The sequence below is a fragment of the Delphinus delphis genome, chromosome 8, assembly GCF_949987515.2.
Source record: "Delphinus delphis chromosome 8, mDelDel1.2, whole genome shotgun sequence".
NCBI classification, from domain to species: domain Eukaryota; kingdom Metazoa; phylum Chordata; class Mammalia; order Artiodactyla; family Delphinidae; genus Delphinus; species Delphinus delphis.
The window spans coordinates 100,376,400-100,391,002 of NC_082690.1; the positions used below are offsets into that span (position 1 = coordinate 100,376,400).

The window sequence follows — 14,603 nt, forward strand, 5'->3', positions numbered from 1 at the left end:
ATTTCAAATTCCTCCCCTGTAAAAAGAGGGTAATGATCCCCCTTCGGACTCCTTCCCAGAACTTCTTAGAAAAAGATACAGTGGGATGGCAATAGCAATGGGAAGGGCTGTCATTGTGGACACTTCTTACATGTCAGGTACATTATATATATCATCTCACTTAATACCCAGAGCATTCTATACGGACGATAGGAGCTATATTCTACCTTTGTACCTACCGAGGGGGAAACTGAGACTCCAAATGGTCATATGGCTTACCCAAGATTACACAACAGAACCTGTATTCAAACCTAGGTCTTTGTCATGGTCTTTTCATGGCATCCTGATATGAGAGGACACTCATAAAAATGCTTGGAATATACACAGTGCCATTACAATGCAAGGTGTGACAGTCGTACTATAGCACAGACAGCTGATTGCTGACCCTTCTTTGTTTCCTTTTCCCAATGCTCGGTGAAAGAATCCCGCTAACAAAGATGAAGACCATGCGAGAAACCCTCAGGGAAAAAAACTTGCTGACAAACTTCCTGTTGAAGAACAATGGCAACTGGTCCCAGAATGTTGGCAACAGGTCCCAGAATGTCGCCTATTACCCGAAAATGACTCTTCATCCCCTGAGGAACTACCTGGATGTGAGTGTGTTGGTGGATGGCACTCTACAGCGCCCCCTGGTGCTCTGGCCTGGCACTGGGGTTCATCTGGAGGCGCCAGGCGGTGTGGTGGGGCTAGGGCTCCTGCAGGAAGCAGAAACACTGGGGAATACGGACCCCATTCCCAGAGAAGAGGGCACTCTCATCCTCAACTCTTGGTCGGTGGTAACTGGGCTCGGCAATGACCAGGTGGCAGGTAAACACCCATTTCTTGCCAAAGATATGCCATTAGTTTGAGGGAGATTGTTCCTCCTGAGCTAAGTGAGCCACTGAGTTACAGATGAAAGGTGAGCCGTGTCTGATCGATAGATAAAGCCAACTGCAAATCAAGATTGAAACCCCAGGCGGACAAAGTTCAGCCTCCGCAGATCCAAGGACACCAGTAAGAAGTTACTGAGCCCCTATGGCCTGTGACGCCATGAAAATCTAACACTATGGTTATTGTTATTGATTTTAAAAAGGTCTCGTCTCTTCCTCAAGAATGCATAGGACAGCCTGAGCGATAGGCAAAGAGTAAATACATGTCAAATAAAAGCGTGGTGGTGATAGGACATGGTCTGAGTTCAGAGGAGGTGGCCTGGGGTGACCTAGGAGGGCCAACTGGAGAAAGAAACAGGCTGGGCCTTAAAGGGGGGACTGGAGAGCTTCTCAAATGAACGCACCAGGACTCGCCTGGAGGCCAGTGCTTAAGACTCTGCGCTCCCACTGCAGGGGGACCGGGTTCGATCCCTGGTCAGGGAACTAAGAGCCCGCATGGAGGAAAAGAAAGAAAAAAATCAAATGAAGGCACCGGTCTGAGCAGAGGCTGTGAGGTGGGGCGGTTGGAAAGTGATCTCAGGAGACACGGGACACCTCGAGGGAAGCAGTACCCTGCGAATCGAGGGCGGCCAGGGCAGCCAGGTCTGACCACACCACCCCTCCCCGGCCCCTGTAGCTAGCCTATGTCGGCAACATCACCATTGGAACGCCCCCTCAGCAGTTCAGGGTCGTCTTTGACACCGGCTCAGGTGACCTGTGGGTGCCCTCCATCTACTGCTACAGTCGCCCCTGCCGTGAGTACCTGCCCCCCCGCCCATGTTGTACTCCCCCTCCCACCCCCTTCTCCGTCCTTAGCACCTGACGGACACACATCTCTTGTGTTCGCAGGTACACACAATGTCTTCAACCCTCACACGTCCACCACCTTCCGGCTCTGGGGCCGGTCCATCGACCTCACCTACGGCTCCGGGAGGATCATTGGATTTCTTGGCTACGACACTGTTCGGGTAACTGGAAACCAGAAGCTGAGTCAGGGCTGGCCCTGGGAGCAACCGCAGCTTACAAAACAGATGCAGGCCCAACTGGGAGAGCCCGTCTTTCCCAAAGTCCCCTAGTGGCTGGCCGCCCACCCCACAGTGTTGTGTCCCTGGGGAGACAGTGTCCCTGCTGACACACAAACTCCCAGAATGGCTGACCCAGAGAGTGGCTTGAGGTGTGGGTTTGCAGCTCCTTTGCCCATGAGCAGCTCAAGGTTCATTTTGCTGGGAGCAGGGAGAGAGGGGAGAAAAGCACCCACTCTTATATCCTCAGGCTGTGCCAGGTACTTTCACGGTAATAACTCGTTTACTCCTGCAGCAACCCCACATAGCAAGTGCTATGATTAGCTCCACTAGACAGATGAGGGAACCGAGGTGCAGAAAGCCAGGGCCTTGCCAAGGTCAGGCATCAGGTAAAAGGTGGAGCTGGGCTGGCCAGTCAGGATTCATCAGGTGTGCGGTACTTGGGGAGAGGATAAAACTGATCTTGGGCGGTTGCGGGGAACTGAGGGCTTCGGGAATCCGGACAGGGAAAGCAGGGGGCCACAGATGTGGGAAGGGCCTGATAAATGGGGGTCCACGAGAGGGGGCCTTTGAGAGCCTAGTGAAAACTATAGCCTGCATCCCCCAAAGGGCCTGAGTTCTCTCTCTCTCTCTCTCTCTCTCTCTCTCACACACACACACACACACATGCACACACACATCCCCAAAGCGTGTTTCCCAGGCAGAATTTTCATAAGCACCCTGGCAGCGACATTGTAAAATGGGCTTCTGTCTTTCTGGGCGGATGCAAATTCCACGATGCACTGCGATGAATTCAGTCCATTTCTGTCATCAGATCACAGTGATGGCAAAGAGAAGACTCTCCTGCTCTCTACTCATTCTGTCCTCCAGTCGGAACCATTTGGTCCTGTTGAGTCCCTGTTTTTCCACCTGCACAGGAAGCATGAGGCCAATTTCGCACACTTCACATGGTGTTTGCAGGATGGGCAGGTGTTGGTTCAAAGCCACAGCCCAGCACAAATGGAACCCAAATTCCAGTCGCAGCTTGGTCTAACTATCTGAGGTCAACACAGGGCACAGCCAGGCCGCAGTTCTTCTCTGCGGTGCTCATGGCATCTCCATCCCAGCCCAGTCCCAGCCCCCCTTCACAAACCTTTATGTGGGAACACTCCCCTCTCCCACAGATCGGGAAACTTATTGACATGGGCCAGCCATTTGGCCTGAGCAAGTTACAGTTTGGGATGGAAGATGCACCCTTTGATGGCATCCTGGGCTTGGGCTACCCCAGCCTCGCCATCCAAGGGACCACCCCCATCTTCGACACCCTGAAGAAACGAAGCCTCATTCCTCAGTCTGTCTTTGCCTTCTACTTGAGCAGGTAAGTCCGAACTGCACAAGCCCTCTCTCTAAGTCAGCTGTAAGATGCTTTCAGTTGCATGAAAAGTTGTAGCCCACCTGAGTCAGAAGTTTCCTGAGAGACAGTCTAGCCCGGGATAACTATAGCCCCAGGGCCACATCTGGCCCTGCCACTGGTTTTTGTAAATAAAGTTTTATGAGAACAGAAGCATGCTCATGGGCTCAGGCGCAGCAGCTTGGTCCAGGGGGTGTGAAGGGAAGAGGGAGAGCAGTGAAAGATATCAGGATACAGGTTGGAGGAAAAGGCAACAGGATGTGCTCATGGATTTCATATGGGAGGAAGGAGAGGGATGGTGGGAATGTTTCCTCCTCACTAACATTTTACCCGGATCTCAGAAGCAGCTACACAATTCGCAGGTGCCAGCGCGAAATGAAAACGTGGGACCTCTTGTTCAAAACGTATTAGGAGGGGGTTCCCTGGTGGCGCAGTGGTTGGGAGTCCGCCTGCCGATGCAGGGGACGCGGGTTCGTGCCCTGGTCCGGGAGGATCCCACATGCCACGGAGCGGCTGGGCCCGTGAGCCATGGCCGCTGAGCCTGCGCGTCCGGAGCCTGTGCTCCGCTACGGGAGAGGCCACAGCAGTGAGAGGCCCGCGTACTGCAAAAAAAAAAAAAAGTATTAGGAATTTCAGACAGGGATAGCAGAGGCTCAGGGCCCTGCTGAGTGTGAGGCCCCATGGGTGGCACAGGTCACACACGCTGGTGAAGCCAACCCTGGGTGAGCCTGAGCCCACACCCTTGGCGCCCTCGAGCCTCGGCTTTTCTGAACAATGACAGGCAAGGCGAGGGGGCAGCCAGACCCCTCCGGCACGGTGTCCTCTGAGGGTATCTCTGAGCACTCTGGTTGCTGGAGGGGACCGGGCCCTCTTCAGAAGGGTGGGTGGTCGGAGCCCAGCCAGCCTGCCCAGCTTCGAACCCCTTCTGTGCCACTCACTAGTCGGTGACCCACCTCGGACAGGTCCTCAATCCCTCCGGGCCTCAATTTCCGTCTCTGTAAAATGGGGACCCTAATAGTGCCAAGGATGGGTGGAGAAGCACAGCCCTCAGACAGTGCCTGCCGTTATTCTTCTACAACGAGCCCTCCCTCTTCCTTCTCTCCTCAGCCAGAAGGAGAATGGCAGCATTGTGATGTTAGGCGGGGTGGACCACAGATACCATAAAGGAAAGCTCCAGTGGATACCAGTGTCCCGACCCCACTACTGGCAGATAACCATGAACCGGTAATCCCCTCCCTCTGAGGGCCCCCCCAAGTGATGCTCCCAACGTGCACACGGACACATGCAGACACACAAAAAAACGCACAGACGCAAAGTCACACACACAGACGTACGCTCCACCCCCAAAGACACACGTGTAAGCACACGCACAGGGACACAGATACACACAAAAACATACACATACGCTCCACCCCCCAAAGACACACGTGTAAACACACGCACAGGCACACAGATACACACAAAAACACACACAGATACACACACCACCCATGGGTTCATAATCACCCCAGGCCCCTGACCAGGGCTCTGACCAGGGTCCTGAACAGGGTTCAGAGAGACGTGTGCAGCCCAAGAGGGCTGCACCCACCACGCTGGAAGGCAGGGAGCACGGTTTGAAGACCCTGAAGTGCAGTGAAAAGAGGATCAGGGAGGATGTCACCAGCCTGAACAGGGTTGTGATAAGTTGACCAACTGTCTAGGGCTACCCGGGACCCAGGGAGCTCTCACTACACAAAACTACCAGTTTCAAAACAGGGAAAGTCCTGGACAAACCAGGAAAACTGGTTTCCTGAGGGAGAAACACCCCAGCAGTGGAGAGAGGTTGGCTGCATTCTTGAGACCTGAAAGCAACTCATACAAAGAGACACTCGCCCCACCCATAGCCACCCTACATCCCGGGCACACAGTGGGGCAGGGGCTGTGACAGAGAGAATCAGGAAGCCGGGATCCAGGAGTGGCCTGAGAACAAGGGGCAATAATTGACGGGATTCTCAGTTATACCCTCAGACAGAAGCTTCCGTGTCCTTTGGAGGCCCCTGGGCTAGCTCAGGCATCGCCTGGCCGGGGGCCTCAGTGTCTGAGCTGTGTGAGTGGGCCATGCTGGGAGACAACCTCTCCCAGGGCAGCCTGTGTCTCCGACACCCCTACTCTCAGCATCTGCTGCCCCGGAGAACCTCCATCTTCACCGTGTGGGTTGACCCGTTATCGGTCACACAGCACATACAGGGCTCTGGTTGTTCCTCATCCACTTTTTCATTCATTCATTCATTCAACAAACATACATTGTGCATCCGCTGTGTGCTAGGCACTTGAGAGAGGCACTGAGGCTACAACTTGCCCTTACATCTAGTAAGGCAGACGTACATGAAACGAGTCACACACATAATAATGAATTTCCACTTCGGTACATGCTAGAAATGAGGAAGAGACTACAGAGAGTGACCAAGACAGGAGCCTGATCTAGTCTGGGGGTGAAGACTTTCATGAAAAAGAGACAAGTAAGCTGGAACCTGGAAGATGAGGAGAAATTAGCTAGACAAAGGGGATGGGGGGTCTTCTAGGAAGGGCGACCAGCACGTGCCAAGGCCCTGAGGCACCAAAGAGCCTGATGCACTCAGGAGCTGAAAGGAAGTCAGCGAAGGTTAGGCGACCAGAGCAAAGGCAAACAGAGGCAGGGCGTGAGCTGAAGGGAGACAGTCAGGGAGGGGGCAGTCGTGGGGGGAGACTTCACAGTGATCCTGGTGTCCACTCTGTCCCACTGTCTCTCAGCATCACCATAAACGGTGTAGCTTTTGGTTGTTGCCGCGGCTGCCAGGCCATTGTGGATACCGGGACGTCGTTCCTCTTTGGCCCAAGTAGAGTGATCACCGCCATCCGAAGGCTCATCGGCGCCCGCCTTGTCGATAACGAGGTGACGGGTCACGCCACAGGGCCACTCCGGGGCTCTCCACGCACCAGGGATCACCTGGGCCAACCTCTCTCCCTCTTTCTCTAACAGTATGCGGTTTCATGTAGCTATGTGGCTCGCCTGCCTACAATCATCTTCAGAATCAACGGCAACGACTACCCAGTGCCCCCTCAAGCCTACATCAGAAAGGTGAAGGGCCAACCCTGGTGGAATTGCAGGAACCCTTGGGCTCCTGCTTGCAGGAGGGGGCCCTCTGCAGGGCAAGCCACACCATTGCAGATGCCACGGAGCCCCTGTGGCTGGGCCAGTGCCTCCCACAAAACCAACCACTTGAGAGTAAGGGGCAGTCTGGGACTTCCATCATCCTGAAATAAATGGAACACTGCCCCGTGCTGGCCTGGTGCGAGGCACAAGGAGAAGGGAACACTAAGGGCCTCTGCCCTCAAGGAGCTTCAGTTCAACCTGAGCCCTCAGATAGATGAACACGGAAAGTCAGCTCTAGCAATCCCTGCAATAGGCCAAGGGACAAGTGGGGTGGGTGGGCACAGTCTCAGCGTGTTGTCCCACCATAATGGTTAACGGTCTCCCTCCCACCTCGAAGGTGTCCTGCTTTGGATGACAAATTACATGGCGACCCTCGTCCTCGCCTGCGACTTCCCCTTGCTAAGCCCCAGTTCCCACTCTGTGAGTTGGGGTACCAGGCCCCTCTGTGGGGAGGCTGCACGCTCCCGTGAATTAAGGGTGCACAGTGACCGCACGGCCCTTGCACAGGGTTGAGGCTTAATGCCAGCTCCCTATGGGAGTTCAGAGGAGGCTGATGGCCTCAAAGAAGGCTTTGAGGAAGAAAGGGAATTTCAGTCATTCTAAACCCCCAGCCTCATGGAGGCATGAGGAGGCCTGCATGGGTCCAGGAGAATCTACACTGGACCCCATGCAAATGGCACCCCCGGGGGCTGAGCCGAGGGGTGCCGGGCGCAGATTAGAGTGATCAGGGCTGTACACAAGGGGAACACCAGGGTGAGTCATCCAACCCGGCCTGGAGTGGCCAGGGAGGGCGAGCGTGGGGCCAGGAAGCCTTCCTAGAGGGGCTGAGCGCAGTCTCTAAGAACGGGTCGTGGGGAAGAGGGAGAAGCAAAGGCATTCCCTGCAGAGGAAACGGAGAGCAGGGTCAGAAGGAATGAGGGGAATTACAGGCCATCCTTGCTCTTGTTTAACATTTTATTCAAGTATAGTTGATATACAGTGTTGTGTTAATTTCTGCTGTACAGCAAACTGACTCTGTTATACGTGTGTTTGTATCCTTTTTCTTCTTCTTTTCCACTAGTTGATCACGGGAGCTTGAATAGAGCTCCCTGGGCTCTACAGCAGGGCCTTGTCGTTCACCCATCCTCTCTATAGTGCTTTGCATCTGCTAATCCCAAACTCCCGTCCTCCCCTCCCCCAGCCCCTCTCCCTCATGGCAACCACATGCCTTGGCCGCTCTTGGTCTTGGATGGGCACCCCACTTCCGCAGCTGCTGAGAGAGCCACTTGGTTCTCACCAAAGGAGGGAGATAAAACCGAGAAGCTGCCGGCTCCGGATGCCGAGAGGGTGGCAGGTAAGGGCTCAGGCTGACTGCTGTGCATTTCCGTCTCCCCCAGAACCTTCAGGGCCAATGCCTCAGCACCTTGACTGGGGGCACAGAGAACATCAGCCGCTCGGAGACCTGGATCCTGGGCGACGTCTTCCTGAGGCTGTATTTCTCGGTTTACGATCGGGGAAACAACAGGGTTGGCCTGGCTCCCGCAGTGTAAAGGCTGGGGCCGCTTCAGCAGTCAGGCCCCCTCCAAACACACACTCACTCACACGTAGGGCACTCCCACCCAGGGATGGCGGGGGACTGTGGTGCTCTGCAAAGCCCCATTCTCAGCAAAGAATAAAAGTTTCCATTCTCAACGGTGCTAAGACAAATGGGTGCCTCTCTTTGGGTCGGGGAGGTGCATCATGACCGGGCAGGATCTGAACCACAAGTGAGAGGAGCCCAACTCCAAGTGGCTTCAAGGAAAGGGGAGACTTACTGGAAGGACACTGGGGATCCGGGACACAGGAACCACAGCAGAGGCGAAGATCTCAGTGACTGGACCCAAGGAATCAGAAGCCATCAGCTCCCTCTTTCCCTCCCTCACTCTTTCCCGTCTCTCATCTTTGATTCTCTTCGCCTGACAACTTTCTTCCCTCACACTTCTACACATATATCCCTAACGCGAAGGAAGCTCAGAAAAACCTCAGGATACCAAGGAGGGCTCTGATTGGGCCACCTCAGATCACGTGTCCAGCCCTGGAGCAACCATCCTGGCGGGGGACTTGGGGGTACTATGATTGGCTTTACTTGATCACGTGGCCCTGCCCAACGTGATTGACAGTCTCCTCCAGCACCACATGACTGCAGCTGGGGCGAGCCAGCCCCCAAGGAAGTGGCCGCGAGTGTTCTAGACAGTGGAAGAGTTTGTGATGGCCCCCACCAACTCCGCCCCCTCCTCTTTCAGAGGGATGGTAACGGGTAATAAAAATACCTTCTACCCTTCCCATCTCACAGGACCTTTGGCAGTGGCCTGCTCCAGGGGGGTTCTGGGTGAGGCCCTTCAAGCTGAGATGGTTCCCGTTTGTCCCCCCACCCCAGTCACCAGCTCTCTGCCACCCACACCTGCAGTGTCCTTTCCAGCCCCACTTCCCAAGTGATGGGCCGTGTGGATCCCTGAGCCATGCCCACCCCCCCAGGGCCCAGCATGCTCCTTCCCTTGGCCTCCAAGGCTGCTGGCGAGGATGTCACCCATGTAAAGGGGCCCCAGGGTGCACTAAGCCTTCAGCGTTTCTGAGCTTCCTCCAGGGGCAGAGCTACAAACCACTGGTTCGAGCTGCCATGGTTTGGCACATTTGGAGTGGAAGCATCACTTCTTCCCACCTGGAAGCAGAGGCCCAGGCTGGGGACAGCAGGGGTCAGAGGTGGATGGAGACCGACGTGAGAGAAGGAGCAGGGAAGAATAAACAAGGTGGAAAACACACCCCACGCAATGCACGGTATGGGCCTTTACTCGGCCAAGACAAATCAGCGAAAGGGACGACGCCTTTCCTTCCTCATCTCTCCATTCAGGACAAATTTACTGAGCACCTACTATGTGCCAGGTGCTGGGGTGGACCCCAGGGATAGAGGGCTGGGTTAGGAACCCACCAGTGATTCATGGAGACACATAAAGAGACAACCCCCAATGGGGAGGGCCAGATGGAGAAAGCAACACAGGTGTGGGTAGGGGGCCAGAGGAGTGAGGGGCTTCCTGTTCAGGGACCAGGGAAAGGCTGCAGTCGGGCGAGAGGGGGGCATTAACCTCAGTCTTGTCAGCCCACCCTGAAACACACCCCTAAGCCTTGCAGCTACCTTCTCTGTGCACACCTGCCGTATGTCCACGGTTCCGTGTGTCTGGTCCCTCTGGGGTGGCCCTGGATTACGATCGACTTGGGGGGGGGGGGAAAGAGGACTGGTTGCAGAGCTGACAAAGGGGGAAAAGGTGAGAGCAGAAATGGCATTTTTTTTAAAACAGCAAATGTCATGCATGGGCTTAATGGAGACTCAAGTGAACAGTTTGTCAAACTCATTTTCCAAGTGGTCTTCATGGAACCATAAGCAATGTCTCTGTTGGGGAGAAACTACCAATAAGAGTAAGAATAATAGCTCTGGTTAATTACATGTGCATTTCACTGTCTCCCCACGAGCCCCTGCAGGGCACGACCCCCATTGTACAGATGAAGGAAGTCTCCTGCAATCTTGTGGCTGCAGCAGTGGTTACAGGCACATCGAAGGCCCTCAGTAGATACATGTTGAGTAAATGAATGGATGCATTAGTAGATGCTTCCACTAGAACGCACTGCTGCATCATGTCGGGACACATACGGTGTCAGCGTGGCTTACTGCCGTAATATCAAGCAGAAAGAGTCAGGCTTTGCCTCCCTAGATGAGCCTAAGGCCAGCGCTGGAGTTGTGTCGGTTAATGAGCCCACTGTTCCTGAGGCTCTATATTTGTAGCCTGTGCTACCAACATGAGGAGAAATTCTGATCTTCATCAACCTTTTAATTTTATTTCTATTTTTTTGTCTGCGCTGCATAGCATGTGGGATCTTAATTCCCCAACCAGGGTCAAACCCATGTCCTCTGCCTTGGAAGTGTGGACTCTTAACCACTGGACCACCAGGTAAGTCCCAAAGTCTTATGTTCGAAGCAACAATCTTCCCCCACCTTCCACTTTTATCCTTTACCCAATGCAGACCAAAGAGATTTATAGCCACCGGTGAGAGAAAAGGTAGAAAAAACAGGGAAAGATAGATCCTAAACACTTCTTGAAAGACTGTAAATTGGTACAATCTTTTTGGAATGACTTGTTCTTAAAATATATATAGTCTTGTCCCAGTAATTTTGCTTCTAAGGTTTATGCTAAAGCGATGGTCAGAAGCACCTGCAAACATAAATAAGCAGGATGTACTCCTCAGAGTCTCCTACAAAAGGGAAAATCTGGGACGTCCCAGGTCCAGTAAACATAAAGTGTCCACAGCATAGTTAGGTCATCATGCAACCAACCGCCTTAAAATTGTGTTTCAGCAGAACATTTAATGTTATGAGAAATCATTCCAATATGACATTGAGAGAAAAGAACAGAATACAAAACAGCATGATCCCAGGTTTGCTAAACACATGGAAGGCAATGCGGCGTACTCGCCAGGCATGTACATCCTGGAGCTTTTCTGCCTGGGTTCAAATCCCACCTCTGACCCTTACCAGTCATGTGACCTTGGTAAGTTCATCTCTGGACATCAGTTTCCTATTCTGTAAATTTGGGATAAGCTCAGTTCCTCCCTCACTAATCATCAAGAAAATGCAAATCAAATGACAATGAGATACCATCTCCCACCAGTTAGGATGGTCATTATCAAAAAACAAAAGATAACAAGTGTTGAAGAGGATGTGGAACCCTGTACACTGTTGGTGGGGATGTAAAATGGTGTAGCCGCTGGAAAACAGAATGGAGGTTCCTCAAAAACTTAAAAAGAGAATTACTGTTTGATCCAGCAATCCCACTTCTGGGTATGTATTCCAAAAACTTCACACCATGATCTCAAAGGGGTATTTGTCCTGTCTTGTACGTTGCAACATCATTCACAATAGCCAAGATGCAGAAACAACTTAGCTCCATCAACAGTTGAATAGATAAAGGAAATGTGGTAGAGACATAGAATGGAATATTATTCGGCCTTTCAAAATATATATTTATTATTTATTTGGCTGTGCCGGGTCTTTGTTGCGGCGCTCGGGATTCTCAGTTGCGGCATGCGGGATCTTTAGCTGCATCATGCGAACTCTTCGTTGTGGCATGTGGGACCTAGTTCCCTGACCAGGGATCAAACCCAGGCCCCCTGCACTGGGAGCCCGGAGTCTTATACACTGCGCCACCAGGGAAATCCCGGTCATGGTTTTTTTTTATATTTAATTTTGTTTCAGTCGATTTGATGTGATGCTAAAATTGTCCCACTTCGGCCTTTTTATATGGATTCCTAAACTTTTTGTCCAGCCCCCGGTGATCTTTGAAGGCCCTCACCTTTCTGGTCCTTCAAGATTCCCAGGCTTATCTTGTGCATTTCTTGGCCCAGCCCTGAAATCAACCATCTCTTCAAGAATCTCTGTATCTTCGGGTGGGAAATGGTGTTCAGAGGCCACAGGCTAGGCCTCAGGATTGTCACTAAGTCCCTGTTATCAAGTTGCCATTGCTTCTAGGCTTTTCAGTGGTCAGACCCAGAAAGTAGAGATTTTCTTTAAAAAATAAAGAAAATAATTAATTGGTACAAACTTATACTTCCAATTCAAGTTTTCAGACCGCAGGGTTTTACTGAAGCTTTTTGTTTCATACGTAAACATCTTTTCTCTCTTCCACTGGAAGTCGTGCTTCATGACAACATTAGCATTAATTACTTACTTGCTTTAACCTGTAACCTACATAAGATACTCTCAAAATAACAGTAGCAACATCACCAACAATAAGGTGCTGGATATAGTTTCAGATTTCTTTGGTTTTTTGTTTTGGGTTTGGTTTTGGAGGGAGGATGTGTTTGTGTGTTTGTCTTTGTTCTTAGAAGATATCCCACTCTGAATGTAGGTCAAAGTTCTGCATTTTAAAGCCACTTAAGTAATGTTTTGTTGTGTGCGGCTGGGTCACCAACTTGGTAGAATTAGGCTCATTTGTCTTAGTTCTCAATTTCGACAGATGTGTTTATCTCTTCTTTGATTCTGGAACACATGTACATGGTTGCAAAGTCAAACTATAAGACGAAAAATCACACTTCTGTCCCTGCCCCTCCCCCATGAATTACAATTTTTTTCCTTTAGTCTTTGGCTTATTCTTCCACTCTTTCTTATTGAAAATAGACATATACACGTATGTAAAAGTAACAAACTAGAAGCACTTCTCCGGTTCCCCTTTTTAAAAAACTAAACAGTACACCCTGAAGATCTCACCCTCCACGCCTCCCTCCATCTGCATCATGCCCAGTTGTTCGGATGCCCTGTGCCTTATTCAACACTCCCCCATGGATGGTCACTACAGGTAAGTTTCTAACTTCTGCTTTTACAAACAGTGTTGCAGTGAATGGCTTGGACATATGTCTTTTTGTATTTTTGCCAGTGTATCTTTGGGATAGATGCCTAGAAGTAGAATTGCTGAGCTAAATGGTATAGTGTGTGTCACTTGCTAGTTGCCGTCAGATACCCTGCGTAGGGACTGAAACACCAAAACTGAATTTTAACAACATTCAAAAATGAGTAGGAAGACGCAGCACCCAATCTATCACCCACCTGGTGACCAGGCCAGCCTCCCGTTGTTCTACCCGAGGGACAGGCCTGGATAGATCTCACGCAGGAACATCCACGTCCTGGGAAGCCTGGAAGGAACCATAAAACTCCATCATCTTCACTTTGGCTGGAATAACAGTTTAACAGGTAGCCCTGTTCACCTCAGGCTGAGCAGGAGCTCTGAGTGGTCTCTTTTGTCTTCTTTGACTGATAAGACACTTAGAAGTTATTTCTTTGCATGCTTGGTTTGGTAGAGAAAATGTTTCAAGGCATGGACCCTAGTGGGGAATTATACCAGATGCTCAGCAAGTGGACATTATTCAATTCATTGGTTTATATGACCCTGGTAATCTTTCTTTACAGAAGGAAGGAAAATTAACATGGTTCAGATGCATTCGGTCTCTTACTCATTCGACCAACATGAATTGAACCCCCTCTCTGTCCCCTCTCTACTCCCACCTCTAGGCCAGAAACAAAAACCTGCACAGCCTGCAGGCTGAATCCAGCACACAGTTAGTTGTTTGAGGTTTGGCTCACACTATGTTTTTTGAAAACAACAAACAAAATTGGTCGCTAACATTTAAAATCAGGGGATTTTACATAAATATCCAGACTTCTAACTTCTCTTGAAAACTTGCCAACCAGCCGCTGGTGGGAGCTGAGGAGCGACTGCCCCCAGTGGTAGGGCATGTGCTGCCCTGTGTCCCTGGTGCCCGCCCAGCCCTTCCATTCATTTCTCTTGCCTCCTGAGTCATGAGTTTGTGAGAGCTTCCCTAGACTGCTAGCTCCCTGAAGATAAGAACCTCCTGTGTCTTACTTGACTTTGACTTTACAGCATCTACCCCGGACCCTAGCACACAGGGTCCTCCGTGTATGTTTGTTGGACGATATAAAGTATCTTGTGGATGCATGCATCACATTTCTCTCAATAGTGAAGCTGTGCAATTGTAATACTACTCTAGCCCAGATCTTTGATGCAGATTGACATCCTAGGTGCCCCTGAACTGTGCCATCGGTCCCACTACATAAAGCCACTCGCATGTCACTGGGCTGTCCCTAAAGTCTTCACTTTGCGATTTGAACTCTTTTCCTCCGAGCGATCTCCTCTCCAGCTGAGGACAACAACGCACGCTTCATGACCACATGAGATCACGAATGTCAAGCATGGCCCCTAGCATTGACTTTTATCACGTTGTTAACAGTGTTTTATCTCCAACTTGGCGACAGTCTCCCCACTCTTAGTTAATCCGTGCAGTTTAGTTTGGTTTTTCAGCCAAGCCCCAAGGAAGAGATTACAGTAGAAATCTCTGTATTCTGAGAATTTTCCAAGTCCACTCCCCACAGACACTGATGGAGGTAAAGATTGTATCGAGAGGTTCGTATTTCTAATCAGATCCATTAGTGGCCTAAAGGGGACAATTAGGGCATGTCAGAGCATATATAACTAGGAGCCCTTGGCCACCACTGC

At 51.2% G+C, this 14,603-nt stretch overlaps 1 protein-coding gene across 1 annotated transcript in view; it reads left to right on the plus strand.

Moving 5' to 3' along the window:
• The window catches only part of LOC132429229 (pregnancy-associated glycoprotein 2-like), a 12,885-nt gene extending 4,825 nt beyond the window's left edge, over nt 1-8,060 (plus strand). The window contains exons 3-10 of the mRNA XM_060017448.1: nt 461-632; nt 1,585-1,702; nt 1,797-1,915; nt 3,133-3,326; nt 4,467-4,583; nt 6,129-6,270; nt 6,358-6,456; nt 7,908-8,060. Of these exons, the coding sequence (XP_059873431.1) occupies nt 461-632; nt 1,585-1,702; nt 1,797-1,915; nt 3,133-3,326; nt 4,467-4,583; nt 6,129-6,270; nt 6,358-6,456; nt 7,908-8,060 (1,114 nt within the window). The remainder of the gene's footprint in view (nt 1-460; nt 633-1,584; nt 1,703-1,796; nt 1,916-3,132; nt 3,327-4,466; nt 4,584-6,128; nt 6,271-6,357; nt 6,457-7,907) is intronic.
• Nucleotides 8,061-14,603: the final 6,543 nt, after the last annotated feature.